Genomic DNA, 17,340 nt, shown 5'->3' on the forward strand with positions numbered 1-17,340 from the left:
CCATTCCACAATATTTAAACAGGTAGAATCTCTGAAATATCAGACTACGAAACGGCACATGAAAAAACGAGAGTATTATGAACTGCTGTCAGGAGACCTCCCAGAAGTTCATCCCTTGTTGGTACCTTAAGAAGCAGGTGGATCAAATACAGAAAACCCCATCCAAATGAGGATTGGCTTGCAACAGCATTTCCTGCAGAAACAATATATCACAGGGCATCCTATTTAAAAAGAATTGATTGATTGTTAAAAAGATGGGAGTGCCCTCTAGTGTTCCATGAAATCAATGAGATTAGTTGGCAAGCCAAGACATTATTTTTTGAATATTTCACAGAGGAATTAGAAAAAGAAAGTTTATGGAGAGCTGCAGTTATTGCTGCACACTACTCTGGAGAAGGAGCTTTTTGAAAGGGAATGGTTCATTTGACAGGGATATGCAAACATCGTTTCCCCAGATTTTAAAATTGCCCGATTCATGTGCAGCTTTATTGCCAGAATTTATTGGAGAGTGGCCTCCTAGGGTATAAATATCATCGTCCAAAATTTGAAAAGAATGAGCCTCTTCTAACAAGGGAACCATAGTCTTCAGTTTAAGTGCAATGCAACTGAATTCAGTCTGTTATGCCTAATTCATTCCACTTGTTTTACCTCTGCAGAGGAAATCATGCGTAGGGGAGGTATTTCATGAAGATGTAGAAATATCTGCCTGTTTAAAGGGGTCCGATTTTCTGATGGAAATATCTGTTCCAGACAGACTGATGTAAAGAAATGATGCTTTGAAATGGACGAGAATTGCTTCTTTTTCAGAGATTGAGAGCCTAGTAAACATATTTTGTTTGATAGTTTGGGCTCTTCTTCTAGAGTGCAGAATTTGGCCATTACTTCATTGCTCTGTAAATCTCTTTCCTCGTTCTCTGAATACCTCTTTGGAGAAGGTTCTGGAGGATTAATTGTAGAGCTTTAACTTGCAATGCAAACTCTTCTTTCCTCCAGAGTCAAATGTTTGGATGGGATACCATCATTCCGAGGAGCTCTATCCTCAAACCCCTTCCTCTCAGTCGATTGAGAGCAAGGCTCTTAAGTTATCAAGTGATTTGTGTTACAGTGGCAGTTCCTCAAGGTGCTGCAAATTAGAAGCCTGCTCAGAGTGCTCCAGTGCTGGAGGTAAAGCATCTGCTTTAGGAGCTTCCTCGCAAGAATTGGTGGACAACCAACTCAGATTTAAAGAATCTATGGACAGCTCTGCTTGTTCGCCTATAGGCTTTCAATAGTGTGTTATGTTGGATTTAAAAGGTATTAGAAGTGGGTACAGCTTATTGTGTTTTGCATTAGGTCTTCTACTCTTAGCAGGAGCAATGGTTGCAGGTGAGCCTCCAGGTTGTTGCAGTGCAGAGGATTGTGCAAATTACAAAGGAATTTGCGTGGGCCTTTGTTTTTTTGTGCAGTGAGGTTCTTCGCATTGCTTTTATTTCTTCCTTTTTTTTTGCCTTTGTGTTTAACAATTTCTCTTAATCTCACCAGGACTTCCTCCGAGTCAAATCCTTCCTCGTTGAACCCTCAAGGCAGATGGTCTCCTTCGAAGTTGAATGGTTTGAGGCAAGAAGCATTAGAGCTGCCCTAAATTGAGCTGCTGGAATAGTAATCTCCTCAACACCGAGATCAACCCTTGAGGGAGCATCAGAGGTTACCACAGAAGCCAGTTTAAGTGCTTTAGCACAAATATAACCTAAGGATTTCATTTTGTTGTTTCGAAGAAGAAAATATGTCTTTGTTGTTTGAACTCCTCAGATATTTTCATACAGTTTTACAAGAGAGTGCATTACAAAGTTGCGCACAAGGAGAGATGGTTGGCCAAGGGTTGTTTGTTCACCCAGCGGCTCTATGAGCTGCAGTGAAAGAGCATGAGTGGGCGACGGCTTGTAGAAAATTGCTAGGGGCCAAATGACCTGCTGAAGTTACTATCATCTGAACAGAAGAGGTGCAGAAATTCCAAAAGATCTACCTCTCTGATATTGTTGGGGGAAGGGCTTGTTGTAAAAATCAACAGGGGGTCAGATGTTTGGGTTGATTATGTGACGTACTCCAAGGTTGTAGATACAGGTGTAGTCATACACGTTGTACCAATCAGGCTCTGAATATAATACAGGCTTTCTGAAGCTGCTTCACCTTAGAGACCTCTTCTGCAAGCAGGTCCATGATAGACTAATTAACAACGTTATGCAAAAAGTCTGTGGTTTTTCCCTTGGGCAAGTTACATTTTTTCGCTTCTTTCTTAGGTTGTTTAGAGGGTGAAAGATAGCCAGCTCTTGTACCTGCTACAGTTGAATAGGACAAGTCAGAGCACTGAAGATCAGAAGTACCTCGTGTAAGATTGGTTTCAGCAAAGGGAGAATACCCCACGTGTTTGCTTCTCAGTGCATACATGACCCTTCAGGCACTTCCTTGTATTCCAGTTCCAACAATCAGCAATTGATGTGCAGACTCTGAAATCCCGCCATGCGACTGGTGGCCTGCTGACTGCACTTTTCCTTGCACTTCGTATTCCGGGGATGGCTCAAAGGGCAGACAGCCCGTCAGTCACTGCCCTCAGAACGATCCAGCAGCCAAATAGACTGAGTACAACAATGTGGAGCTTCAGTGCGACAGGCTCAATAGAGTAGCCCGAGGATGGCTCAAGGGTCAGTCGGCACTGCAGTCAACTCCCACGCCCACGTTCACGCAACCAGGTAGAGCGCCTACAGCAGTTTGTGAATATAAGGAATGTAGAGGAGTTGCAAACAGTGCAGCCACATAACAGTACGTTAGAGGCACCACGGCACATAGCGCTAACTGGTGCAGAAAGATTCACAGACTCTGAAGGAGCGCCACCCGCGCTGGCTCCCACCCAATTCACAGACTCCATGCAGGAGCACCACTCACAGTGGCTTCCATTCGCCAGGAGTCACTGCTTTACTACTTCACCACAAGCAGGAAAGAAGGAATAAGGGGTTGCGGGACGAATGAAATTAGGAGAATTCGGCCCCTGGCAGCACTGGCTAGCTCAGGCTAGAGCAAGGGACCTGAAAACGAGCACTGGCATCAGGCCTCATTGATCGCAATTGTAAACACAGTCAACTGCTTCCGACAACCAAAACGTGAACCAGCTAGAACCAATTGCCATCAACCAAAACTCCCTTTCCTCGTTCCCAAAGGTCGCCATGCATTATGCTGGTTTTCAAGGAGCATTATGAAAGAGGGGTCTGATTAGCAGGCCCCCTGTCTGAAACTGAACTACCTGCATCCTTTTATTGCTAGAAATTCTGTCTAAGAAGATATAAGAGATGCTTCAAAGAAGCTTATCAGACGTTTATAAGCTTGTAATAGCCTTATAACCCCAAAATAGAAAATAGCTGTCCTAACCTGGATTTGAGAGAATTCTAAAGCTGGGGTGTTGGCATTGCCACTAAAATAATTGTACAAAGGATTAAGTTACATAGGACTCTACTTTTACCCGATCCCTATCCAGTTGCTGAGACCAAGGTGCGTTCTTATAGATTCTCAGTCAAAGGTAATTGTACTGATTCACATGCCATATACTGCTCCAGATGAGCTCACAATTAGCCTTAAAACAATGAGGCGTGACAGTCCATTATTACAGTTTTGGGGGCATTCAGCACTGAAGAGCAGTCCCTTCAGAACTTTTCAAGGGCAATCAATGGCTGGGCAATCAATTGCTGCCGTTCAGGCTTTCCAAGTTATTGCTGCATTATAAGCCACATTTCTTTCTAGCTAAACGGGGTGCATCGCCCCCAGTCTCTAAAATCCCCTTTGCCATTTATACATGCAAAAGAATAACAGGGTGGCTAATGCACAACTTTGATGGGCACCCACCTCAATGGGGAAAGTAGAAGAGGCTTTGACCCTCAGGCTGCAACTAATACTTGCCAAGTTATTTCTGCATAATAACTAAATTGCCTCTAGCAATGCGGAATGGCAACCCCATATCTCTCATCACTCCCATACGCTTTGACCCATCTATGCTGTCAAATGCAGTTCTACAATTAATAAACACAAAAAAGTAGAGGTTTTAAGATGGGCCACACATGTTTTAGAAATCCAGAGGAGTGAAACGCCTGTCCTGTAAAATCTACTTCCCTTCTAAAAAAACCCTTTACTTCAGAAATGATTGTTATGTTTAACCCAATATTCTAGGTGGCCCCATATAACTTTCACAAATACCTTGGCTAGCCCATGGATCAATGAAATCAGCCCATAGTGATTTGACTTAGCCCTGGCCCTCTTTATAAAAATGGGGGCAATCTCAGCCTATCTTCAAAGAGAGGGATTCCATTTGGAAACATTGATATTAATAAAAAAACACAGCTAAAAGTTCGACCAATATCAAAGGTTCATTAAAAAAAATCTATTGAACTTTGATCATAGCCAGGAGCTTTTCACGGCTTTTGAGACTTTGGGGTTAAAGTTACCTCTATTTCTCTAAATACTAAAGGCGAGGGTTCACCTAATACGCCGATTTCGCTGTATCTACAGGGGACTGCACTTCAGCTTATTTTGTGTAAAGGCTACTAACATTTAAAAGCAGACCTCCTGGGGTATTGCCATACCAACTTCTAAATTCTCAACCGCTACTGGGCTCGTCACGACCAACTTCCAAAATGTTGGCTGGCCATTTTCTTGGACAGCTGTTATAAGAAGCTCAGAGTTTCGCCATGGGTGTTCCCACTTCCTTTTATGCAACAGAGCTCTATAGAAGGCTCTTTTAGCACTTTGCCCACTATTGCCCTGTTGTTCAAACCCAAATAAAGGCTTATTTTTACCTGTTGGCAATCTTTCTTAAACCATCTGGAATGCTCCCTGGTCTGTGCCCACTCTTTCGTAACATGGGGGATATTACAGCAGTGTGCTTTCTATAAAATGACCTTACATTAAAATAAGCATTCGCCTCCATAGAGGAAATATGTAATAATTCCATTTGAGGCAACACCGGGTCATTAATCATAGGTATGAATTTTTCAGGATCTAAATGAAACCACTTATTTCTACTACTAGTGTTTGATAGTTACATCAGAATTTCTGGGCCCGGTCAGAAGCAGAACAATTGGATTGCATTTCAGTTTTACTGAGAGTATAAAAGGATAGTAGTCACTTTCTAAATGCAGTGTAACCACTAAGTCTTCAGCAAACCGCCAGCTCATAGGACCGGTTAAGAGGTCATCAAGATACGTACACGTGCCGGACCACCGGTGGACTGGTGCTTCTCTTCCGACCATTCTAACTCTGCCCTCTCTCCTTTCTGCACTGCATCAAAGAGTCTGTTAATAACGAGCATGGTGTGAGCTCTTCTTTGCCCTGGCAGGGAATGCCTTTGAAGCAGTGGTTCCCAACTCACCCCCTGGATAGATTTCCTGTCTTCTGGAGAAGGTGACAAGCCTTCCCGGAAAGGTCATTAAGGTAGTTTCCTGTTTTGGTTATTTTAGGTGAAACGCAGTTCCCAAGCCTAGATGCACATATGGCCTTGTCAGTGAACTAAGTCGCTAGCAACCAAGCTGAACATAATGTGACACAAATAGGTTTTAGTCAGTATAATTGTAGATTCTCAGAGTCCACCATGTCAAATCTAGACATGGCTTATATTTAGAGTTCTTATATTATAATATTGCCAAACTACAAAACAGCTGCTGAGAGGTGTCAGTAGACAAGTTTACATGTTTTCACTATACTTTTCAACATGGTGCATTTTGAAAGTGGGGCCGAGTACCTTCACCATATTTTATGAAACAACCTTGTGCTACTCTGCACCCACAGATGGCATTCTGCCACAGACACATGGTCCTCATTATTGATGTATGCAGTCATGGGTGCCTTGTCATTTTTTCTTTTTCATCAGTGATGAAATACTAGGAAGGGATTCCGTTTGCAAGCATTCTCAATAAGCAATAAGTGCTAGTTCTGGAAAATAGGTCTAAGTGCCCAGCCTCTTAGGATGTGAGCACAAATTAAGCAATGTCCTCAGTCCCTCTAGTTTTCAACCCAATGGGAAATCTATCAATTTCTCAACAAGCCTGTGCATTCAAGAGGGCGAAATAATTCCATGCCACTGGCTACGCAGCAGAACCCAAATTCATCACAGTTATCAAACTTAAGTCCAAGACATTTGAAAAGATGGGTTCTTAACACCGACTCAACATTCCAAAAGCAGGCATTCCACAGACATTCCAAGCACACAGCTCGCAGCACAGGGGACAAGAGAGAAGCAAGACATAACAACATTGCTATTGAATTTGGTGACAAACAATACTATGGGCCTCATTACAAGTCCAGCGGTAACCGGGCCGGTAAAACTGGCAGGTTTCCGCCAGACTTGTGAATTTTACCGGCACCTGACTTCACGGTAACACCGGGGTATTATGACCCCGGCGTTCCGAGAAGTCAGGCACCGGTAAATGTAAATCCCATTCCCATGGGGACCACAGAAGCAACAGTGTTGGTAGGCTTACCGGCACCGTTGTTACCGGACCGGCACACTTGTAACGAGGCCCTATGTTTTGTGTTAAAGAAACTGCTCTTCAAAAAACAAGCTTTTTCTATCATGGAACACCTGTTATAATAATGAAGTCATGCAAAGTGAGCGAAATAGCTTTCAAACCACCCGTGACACTGCTATTGCCTTAGGTCGTTTGGCTTTTCAACCAAGCAGCCCCTGGCTGTGGTGGAACGGTGTACTCACCAAACAAGTCTTTCGCGCTCATTTTGGGCTGTCCTCCACTGTAAAAAGAAATGATCAGAAAGGAGGAGTATTAGTGCTTTCATATTCGTGCAAGCTGCAGACAAGAAAATCAAGCTGTGTCTTGTTGGCGATTCACCCCAATCCAATCTATTGCAATGATGGATGAAATCCAATGTAGAATGGACCAGTTGATGTCAGGGGTGAGGGAGAACATGAACCACTGATAGTACAAACAGAAAAGGTCATATACGGGATATGCACAGGGGGGATATCAGCATATGCACAAACATAGGGGAGAAGTGTTCACCATTTGTGGGGATAGTGTGGGGGCCTTTTCATTGTGGAGGAGATGGCGCTTGTAAGTCGCCATGAATGCATAGATGCTGGAGGGTGTCTTTTTTCGTTTTTTTTTTAGGGAAAGGGGGTTCTTGTTGTGGGGTAGATGAGAGATAAGTAGGCGAAACCAGAGGATGCCTAGCGGGATTGCAAACTTGCAAAGGGTGCTGGAGCAGAGGGTGTGAAATGGGGAGCAGTGGGTTATAGAAGCAGCCGAGGGGTGGGATAGCCGGTTCTGAAGGAGTATTTTGAAGAAGGACTGTATGACCATAAAGAACACGCAAGCTTGGAAGAGTTGGGGAGGAAGTAGAGGTTACGAGTAATAAAGTTGAGGATCTTGTTGAGGGTTATAAAAGAGTAAAGGGGAGGCCCAACAGGTGGCCCTGGTAGTAGTCGACTAAGACATTGTACATATTTACCATATTCGAATTGCCAGAGTACCAAGGGTGTTATTGATTGTGTATATATATATTGAACCTTATTTATATAAAGAATTGTGTTATAACCTAACATAGTGTGTGGACACTCCTTTTTTGGGGGGCTTGGGGACTACACTGTACTTAATAAACAGTAGTCGACTAAGCAGCAGAGAGGAAGGGACAGCTTTATTCAAATGGTTTGCGGCGCACAGGGTGGATGTTCGAGCTGTTCATCAGGTTGATCCTAGGAGAAAGTTGAGTGATGCATTGTTGGGGCTTTACATCACTGTCAATAAATAGCCCAATACAAACACTAACACTGCAAGCCCTCCTTCACAGCTAAGCTTACAGGGTTCAGACCCCCAGTCTCATGTAAAGGCCTGCTTGCAGGGTACAGACCCATGTACAGTGGCGCCCCTAGACATTTTTCATAGTGGTGCCCACACTTTAAGTCTTGGGGTGGCACACCAAAACAAACATACATAAATGAATGGGCCAGTGGGGGGCCCATGCTTTTATAAGGGTGGCCGTGGCCCCCCTTGGCCACCCCTTGGAAGCGCCCCTGCCCATGTGATCAGATTCGGCTCAGAGAAGTAGTGGCTTACGGATTATAAGCAGTGTATCTTTGATATTGAACAGGAGCAGGGTCAGTTCCTCAATCTATGATAAACCCCAGAGCTGGACTTGAGCGTATTAATCTTTAACACGATTGCCTAAACATTGCTGGTATGAAGCCTCTTCTAAATTATATAAAGAATTTAAAGCTTTCCCCACCCCAAAATACATTGTACTTACTTGGAGGAGCCTGGGTAGCTGCCTGTGGATCCCGATTGACTCATCTTGCCCTCAAGACATCCAACTGTAAAAGAAACAGAAACCTCAATTAATTATGCTCATCACCATCCAGGGAAGCACCAATTCCATCAGCCTTCCACGGCTCTTCATGTTACACATTAGCCGGATCACATTGAAATTAAAAGAGTCTCTATGGTCACAAATAATTTCCATGATCCAGACACTGCCACGATTTCCCCTTAAACGGAAATCCTATATCCCCACACGTATCCTGAGCGTAGGGAAACTGTAGAATCGCCCCGTAAAACAAATGAAAATTAATCTACAGGACAATGTTTTAGAAAGCAAACTTCCTGCCTGATCAATCGCGGGTTGATAGAACTGGGAGCTGAGGGAGATGAGCATTCATTCATTTTTACTGCCTATTTCTTTTTATAAAAGAACACAAAGGAAAAGAGAGACATATCTGCAACTAAGCACAAACTCCATGATGAATTCCTTTTTACAGAAATGCTTGCTAGGCAGAGAGGCACATTTAGATTTTATGGAATGAAAAGATATAATGTATTTATATATGACATTTAGATCAGGAAAGTAAGGAGCTGCAGGAAGAACTGGGGCCCAAGCCGATGACTGCCTGTGGATGTTTGTCCAATGGACAAGTTGAGATTATTGTTCATTTTGTTCCACCTTTTGGTAATCATGAATCTTTGAGAACACCGAGTGTTTCCTATATTCAAAGAGTACGGTCTGAAAATGTAAGATGGCCTTAAAATACGTAAATTCACAGGAATCTAAGTTTTATCGGCAGCTGCTTAACTTTTTTTTTTTTTAAAAAAGCTCCGTTTTTGTAGGATTATGAAAGGGCATATCTATTGATTATGCTTCTGTAATAATGTCAATTTTTGCTGTAATATTTACTTTACGTCATTTATACCGCACAACCTTGAACCCATCAGCATTAGGGTGCAAACTTAGACAACATCAACAAAAAACACAGGGGAGTCATAGTATAGGGCCAAGGAACAAACATCAGTGTAGGGCTAAGGAACGAACGTCAGAGCGGGATCTATGCGAAGAGCCAGGTCTTCAATTTATTCTTGAAGCTAGTAAGCAATGTGTGACCCCGCAGAGCTGATGGAAGAGCATTCCAGGCTGCTGGGGCTGCAGTAGAGAAGGCTCCCTTTTCCATCTTTTTAGATTTGCTTCTAGGAATATTCATTAGGTTCTGGAAGCTAGATCTAAGGGGCGGCTGTTGGATTTCTTCGCAATTAGACCATGAAGGTAATTCGGCATTAGATCAAGCCTGCATTTCATGGTTATTGTTAATAACCGAAACTGGATTCGGGATGCCACGGGAAACCAATGCAGAGACCTTCTTGCTTGAGAAACGTGATCACTGTGAGTCAATCCAACTACTATTCGGACAGCCCCGTTCTGCACCACTTGAAGTCTATTGATGTGCAAAACACTACTCCTTCTTGCCTTAGGCCCTAGAGAACACATCACACCCACCCTCTGTGCCTTTCACTGGCTGCCAATCAGGCAACGGACCCCCTACAAGGCAATGTGCATCATCCACAAGCTCTCCACAACACAGGGCCAGAATACCTGCAACACAAACGAACACCCTACAGGCCCACCAGAAACCTGAGATCCGGCCCAGCTCTCCTCATAATTTCAGTCGCAAAATCGACCGGAATAGGGGCCTCTTATTTCGCAGTCCAAGCTCCCACCAACTGGAACTTGTTTCCATTTACCATATGCTGCATAGAGGATCACATCGCCTTCCGGAAGGCTCTCAAGACCTGGCTCTTCCCTCCTGCATCCTGACTGACTCAGTCCACCTCCTGGGCGAACTATCTCCCTCAGACAGGAATAAAGAGGCACCTGATAAACCACCCAATGAGACAAAAAGGTGGTACCTAGCCCGCACGGGAAGGATTCCACGCAGGCCTTATGACATGCTCTGCAAGACCTTGTGGTTACCAGATATTAAGCGCCACATTTTTCTTTTCTCCAAAAGTGCAGTCTACTTCCCATTCATTTTCCCATAGACAAAAAAAGATCACTTTATGCCAAAGCGCAAAGCCTAAAACACTGGACGGATTTGGACCAGGTCCAAAACAACTTGGGCATGAAGCGTTGACTCGCAATCCTTTTGTGGTTTGGGGTTATTCCCTGCCGTCGTTATTTTAAAATTTGAGCTAAAAAGCTATTTGTAGGTCATAAAAGATACAAATGTCATCAGGGTAGAGGTGGGGGATGGCCATAGGGCACTGAGTGAAATTTGGGAGTTGGAGGGGGCGTAGCGACCGCGTTTGCAGCACAAAGCTTTCCGTAGCCTTGGTCATAGTCTGCGCAACAGGGGGTGCAAAGTTAAGGTGGCTCTAGCTGAATTTCCAGGGATGGGTTGTATTAAGTTCTCACCTTAACATCTCTACAACTAAAGTTTTTTTCCTTTAAAAAAAATAATTATATATATAGCACTGTACATTATGCAATCTCTTTGCATTGCCCTCTCTAATCATTAAACATAAAAAGCTCATGAGATATTGTCTTTAATCTGTGGCACCATCACACATTGGCAACAGTAATGTGAATGATATATATATATATATATATATATATATATATATATATATGTCTGTTATAGAAAATGGAAAAGCCCTTTTTAGCCACATTCTAAAAGCTAGTGTTTAAGAACGGTATCTAGCGCGCCCACCTCCCTTTCAAATTACTTGAATTCTTTCCCTGTCCCCAGCATCTCTCCCACTCCCTCTACTCCTCTGCGCCCACAATGTGGGCCCCTTCTAAAACCAACCCCAGACACTCTTTGCTCTCCCTGGGCTGCATTTTTCTCCCATCCTCTGTCAGGCGGTAATATATCCACGCATTTCTCTGCACTTTGTAATGTGATTTTGAGTTGGTTTTGGGGGAATGAATGGACTGTGGTGATAGGTATTCCTCTGTGTGGTGCCACAGAGATCAACATATTTATATGATATTCCAAGTTGCCTTAAGTTATTGGACTATCAACAAGGATAGACAGATTTTTCCAAACCAGACAAAAGGTGAAGCTATACTTCTTTATCAAGCCAGCCATAGACCTCAACATAAAGTCTTGGAATCCAAATTGAGTACCCATTGAGAAAGTTGCAATTGGACGGAGGCTATATTGATGATATATCGACCGATAACTCAACAATAAGGAACCCAAACAAGCATATCGTCGGCCACATGAGGTTTTAATTCGGGATGAGCGTGCCTTAAAGTGCTCAACTGGAATGCCGGCTCAAACAAAGAAACATTATTTGAATTAGCTGGATCTATTCAAGCTTCAATAGAGATTGATTGCAAGTGGAAATCAAGCCGAGTCAGTAAATGTCTAATTCAACTTGCATGCAGCTCGAATCAGCTGAATTCGACTCTGAGCCAGTGCTTTACAGAGGTGTGAATTGGCTGAAAACCCAATTTATATGTATTTAGGCCATATGCCCCTAGACTCTGGGCCATTACCACATAAGGCAATGCCCGCGGTGCCCATAGTTACAGGCCTGAGTGTAGCAAGGGCCTTAACGGAGGCCTTGGGGCATTACCTTAAGCGGTAATGGCCCTCAGCCTCGGGGCATATTGCCATTAGTACTGCGGCCCATTAGAGCGGGGTACTAATGGTTTTTTCCCCGGCCGCGAGATGCGTTGCGTTTCGCAGCTGGAAATAAAAAGTACAAAAAATGGCTGCCATGGATAGAAAACCTAGTTCATTTTCTATTTCCATGGCGGCCCTCGTAAACACAGCAAATGGCCGCCATGGAAGGGTAGAAGGGACTATATGAAGTCCCTTCTCCCTTTCCTTGGTGGCCATTCTGGAAGGAAAATGCTGTCAGGAACGGAGCGAGCTGCACACTGTTGCGTGATTGGGATAAGGTTGGGAATGTAGCCAATCAGTGGTAAGACTTTCTTTTTTATTTTCACGCCGGGTACTAATGATTCTAATAAGCATAGTCATTTTTGAATCGTCGGAAACTATTATTTTGAGTCGTGTATTGGGTAATCGGCCTAGTAAGAGAAGCTAAAAGTAAATGAAACACTTCCTTGATAGCAGGAACAAGAAAGCAAAGGAGACATACAGGCTGCAACGCAAGGAGTTAGGCTAGGCTCTGTGTGCTGTGCGCTTTAGAAGTTTGATGTTTTTTTCTAAAATGGAGACAAGGGACAGGGACAACAGCAGAAGGAAGAGTTAAGAGTACGTTTAATCTGTAGAGAAAGGAGACCCCTAGTCAGGAGCAGCAGCAGGCACACCCGTGACTGCCCAAATGAAAATAAAGGAGCAGAAGCCCCCACTAGCCATGGCCATGTTGCAGCAGGGGGCCCAGGAAGGTCCAAAACATCAGGGGATCTGGGAAAAAGGGGCCCTGGGTCATGGAAACATTTCAGTGCCAACCCCGGGGAACCCCAAAACAAAAGCATCAATGGTGGTGTGCAACCTTTGTTGGGAGGAGGGTCGGTTGATGCAAAGGCCCTCATTTTACGACAACAAGCAGCCGGGTATTAGATATGGCTTGAATGTCTGTGCAGGTGTCTCAGAAGTAGCCACAAATCCTACCACTCCCACCAATAAAAGGAGATGCCCATAGCACCTTGCAGGAAAGCTTCCTGCAGAAGAGCACCGGCAATTGTCATTTAATTCTTTTCTGCGGTATGCTACATTAGTCATGTTGTAGTGTCATGGGCAACCGGGAGGGACAGAGGTGATGACAAGGTGGCATACATGACATTCTGTCATACGGCCCACCCTAGCCAGGCTCTGTGAAAAATTCCTATTTCTTTTTTGTTCACAATTTTATCTCTCAGTTTCAAACCTACCCCTTCCCCAAAAAACATACAAACCCCCCCAAAATCCAAAATGAAAACAATAACAATTAGCACCCGGTCTGGGAAGTGAACCAATGAGGCTGCTCGGAATGTGAGCTGAACCTGGTAATCTCAGCCTGCATTCCCAGCAGACTGCTGGCTGCTTCCCCCACACTGCACCACCATCTTGCCCCCACTCTGCCTTCCATTATGTTTTTTTACTTCCACAACCCACTTATCTTTTGATTTAGCGGCGGCATGAACCTGCCGCCCCGGCTGCTGCCACCATGCTCCCTCCAGGCCGCCAAGGAAATGGAAGAAAGGTCTCAGTAAAAAGCCCCGCCTTTCATCTCCATTGCGGCTGTCTTAGTACAGTATTTTGTTTGAATGAAGGGACGCAGCGTGGCATCCCGTTCATTCAATCAAAATAAACTGCTCTCAGCACTCCGGGTTACCGGATTGCCAACCTGGGGTGCTAATAACGTTAAGACCCTCTCCAGCGTGCCGGATCGGGTGTTATCAGCCCAGGGACCATTGATAAAAGCCCTTGCTTCGCATGGGCCTTTAACTTGGGCCCTGGACGATAACACCTGATCCAGCCCGCCGGATCAGGGTTTATCGCTTAAGTATATTCCATTCGCTCTATGCTGATTATTCTGACCTCAAAGCATTATTATTATTCATTAGTTTACTTTTAATTTATTACATTTATATTGTTCACCAAGTGGCCTAGAGGTATGCGGCACAGAATGAACAGACAAAGACAAACAGGTAATCCAAGAAACATCACAACTGAAAACATCATGCAGGCATCGTCAACTGGTTAGAGGTGGACAGCTTCCCTGAGATCCGGGCGTACCCTGTTCCAGACTTTGGGGGCTGCTACAAAGGAACCCTCTTTTTCTAGTGTCAGTTTACATCTGGGCACCTTCAGTAGATTCAAATAGTTACATCTAAGATCTCGAATAGATGATTTACTCTCTGTACTTTCGCTAGGTACACGGGATATGACAATGTAAGACATTTTTGAGTAATCATGATAAGCCGATATTCGATCTTGGCCTCAAGAGGGAGCCAATGTAGACTTCCCCCCCTAGCATCTGATACATGGTCGCTCCTCTTGAGGCCAACAGTAATCCTAACAGCACTATTTTTATCAACTGACGCCTGGCACAATCGCTCTTACAGATCCCCACCAGCAAACTGCTGCAGTAACCTATTTTTGCGTCAATAATGGCTCTCGCAACTGTCTTGAAATTAGTTGTTGTAACGGGGCCAACAACTTAATATAATAAGCAGATGAAGAGATGATATTAACTTGGGCTCGCATATTGGAGGTTCTGATCTAAATATATTCCAAGTGTTTTAACTTTCTTTTGTGTAAAAATCACACAATCGGCAATGTTAAACCGGAGGTAGTCTGCTCCGAGATTTGTGATTTTCTTTTCTTTTCCCACAACAATCAGCTCGGTTTTCTCATTGTTCAGGGCCAGGTCACTTTCCACCGTCCAGGCCTGAATTAATTGATATATTTCATTCACCTTCTTGGTATCCTGCTCGTGCATGCCAGAAAGAGGAATGACACATTGTGTGTTGTCTGCGTAATTCGTTAACCCGACGCCCTTTTAAGCAGGTCAATAAGGGGCATCATAAAAATATTGTAGAGCGACGGGAGAGGCACCCTCCCTGTGGCTCCCCAAACAACAACAGTGCTGGTACAGCCTCTGCATCCTCGCTACGCACCCTAATCTGTTATTCAGGAAAGACGGTATCCAAAGTGCAGCCTTACCCGAAACGGTGCCCACTTCAATCAACCTGGTGACCAATAAAGACCAGGCCAAAGGCCGAAGATAGGTCAAGCAGCATTAGTAGTGGCCGTATCCTAGCCTGAAGCCGGACTGCCATTTATTTCAAATATTGTGTGTGTTTAAATGCTCTAAAATCTGGACATGCGTAACGTGATCTAACATTTTCAGTAGAAATGGTGTATTACTGATCGACCTATGATGTATTATTACAAGTTTTAACAGTAATAATTTTCTGATTACATTTTTTATGAGGCACAGAGAAATACCTTTGAATACCTTGAGTGAGAAAAACACACAACTTAGTTTTTGAGGGCCACAAAAACTAATGGACTGGCCGAGGTGAGATACACAAGTGGCACTTTTTCCTGGGAGGTCAGACATTTCCACTGACCGGTTAAGAGTGAAACACATGCACACACGTTTTTTTCTGAGAGAGCCCCAAAATGCAGTTGAGAGGCCCGAGTGAGAAACACACATGCCTTTTTTTTCGAAGGGACAGAGACATTCTTGTCACTACTACCTTCAGTGAGAAAAACGCACAACTCATTTTCTATGTACCAGAGAGAAACCAGTGGACTGGACTGTTCAGATATTCCACGGATTTCAGGAAACAGAGTCCCAGCTGGTCTCCCCATTAGTTACCTACTTCGGTCACCACCAGTCTCGATCATTGTTCCAGAGGATGCAAGAAACCTGCTGTCCCAAGCTGGTCTCTCCTGTCAGAACATGTTTCCGACACCCTCATTGTTAGAGACAGTCTTTGTATGTTGACAAATAAGGTATATAAGATAAGTTCAGCAAAGCTATTCAAGGTGGCAGTCGAACACAAATGACTGGCTGAGTGAAAAACATGAGCGTCACTATTTGTTTAGTATGGCCTAAAAGTCCATTGATTGGCTGAAGTGGAATTATACGTTTGTTCTATAGCTCTGCCTCACCAAAAAATGCTGCTCTCTGAAAAATGTCTGCGTTCCAGAAAAGCTGCTACCAGAATAAATGCTCTGGCTCTTCCTTGCAGAAAAGCCAGTCTTATAAATGTAAGGCCATGTTTCTACAGGCCCAAACCAGCATACCTGTTAAAATAATATGCTATAATTGTTTATGGCATGTTTGATATGATAAGTTATTTATAACACGCTTAATACACAGAGGTTTTTAAGCACAGACCCAGGAATCGAACCTGTGGTGCTCCGTGTCCTCTTGCTTCCAAGGCAAGCGCATTGCCCCTGAGCTATCCTCCCAAGACTGGTGCACCTCCCTCAATTTTTTCTCATAATCAAATATGTTTTCTTGGTTTACATCAGCTACTACAATTGCTAATAAGGAGCCTCCTTGTCAAATGTAGGCAGTGTGTGCAACTATGAATCGCATTGGTCTGAATCCCCGTCATCCATTTCCTTAGGCAGCAGTGGTTGGAGGTATGGGGGGGGGAAGGAGTACAGTAGTTTGCTTGAATCAAAGCAAGGTTCGGGGCATATTCAGTGCCGAGGCAAGTACATGTTTTAGGCACACCCTGTTCAGCTGGGCATAACACTTGTTTGCAGTAAACACTGGTTGGAACGCAGCTCCCCATCCTACCAGCTGTTCTGGAAAGACCGGGCTAGATCGGCTACTTTTGTCTCTCCACTTCCAGAATAGTACAGTATCAAATACTGTGACAACATCCCAGAGAGAGCTAACAACAATGTTCTGTACAGAGCCAGTGGAGTAACTTTGCATAAAATGTTGGGAGGGACATGACATCTGAAGAAAAGGTGCCCCACCCAAATGAATGGGGCAGAATGGTGTACCATGAAAGTTGGGGGGGGGACAAACACCCCTGTCCCCCTCTCCCCCTAAAATTACGCACAACTGCAAGGTCATCATTTGGAGACATGAATAGCTCAAACGGTTGTCTTACCAGGTCCTGTGTATTGCATCTGGTGTGGAGGTTACAGCGTTCAGCAGCCGTCAGTTTGTAAAAGTAGTAGGAAACATTGAGGCAGAAGGGGATATGCCAAACACATTTCCTTTGCTTTAAAGGGCATTACACTGTGTCTCAACCTGTTGCAATAGATTTCTCAGTGGCATCATTTCACTAAGAGGCTTCCTCAAAATGTCCCAGAAAGTGTGTAAAGTGCTCCAACATGAGCCACTGTGATAACTTAAGCATAGCACCGCCTGCCACGACATGCAGCGTTGCGTTCTCCTGCACAACTTTCTTTTTCTCTCTAACATTTATTGAAACATGTAATTAGCAGAGTTCCACCATGTGAGCGGTCTTGCACAAGTTGTTGAAATGGCAAGTTGTTTTTGCCTGAATGTTTGCCCAAGATGCCCGTGTTTTCACAGAAGGCGAACATTGGCACATGTTTCCTTTGCTGTGCCCTCCAAGGGAACACTGCTGCTATTCTCCTTCAGG

At 44.0% G+C, this 17,340-nt stretch overlaps 1 protein-coding gene across 1 annotated transcript in view; it reads right to left on the reverse strand.

Annotated features, from left to right (window-relative positions):
* The window catches only part of EPS8L2 (EPS8 signaling adaptor L2), a 473,245-nt gene that overhangs the window by 246,729 nt on the left and 209,176 nt on the right, over nt 1-17,340 (reverse strand). The window contains exons 2-3 of the mRNA XM_069624038.1: nt 8,278-8,341; nt 6,728-6,765 (exon numbers count right to left, since the gene is read on the reverse strand). Of these exons, the coding sequence (XP_069480139.1) occupies nt 6,728-6,765; nt 8,278-8,321 (82 nt within the window). The 5' untranslated portion in view covers nt 8,322-8,341. The remainder of the gene's footprint in view (nt 1-6,727; nt 6,766-8,277; nt 8,342-17,340) is intronic.

Source organism: Ambystoma mexicanum, chromosome 11, assembly GCF_040938575.1.
Source record: "Ambystoma mexicanum isolate Mex_15411 chromosome 11, UKY_AmexF1_1, whole genome shotgun sequence".
Classification (NCBI taxonomy): Eukaryota; Metazoa; Chordata; class Amphibia; order Caudata; family Ambystomatidae; genus Ambystoma; species Ambystoma mexicanum.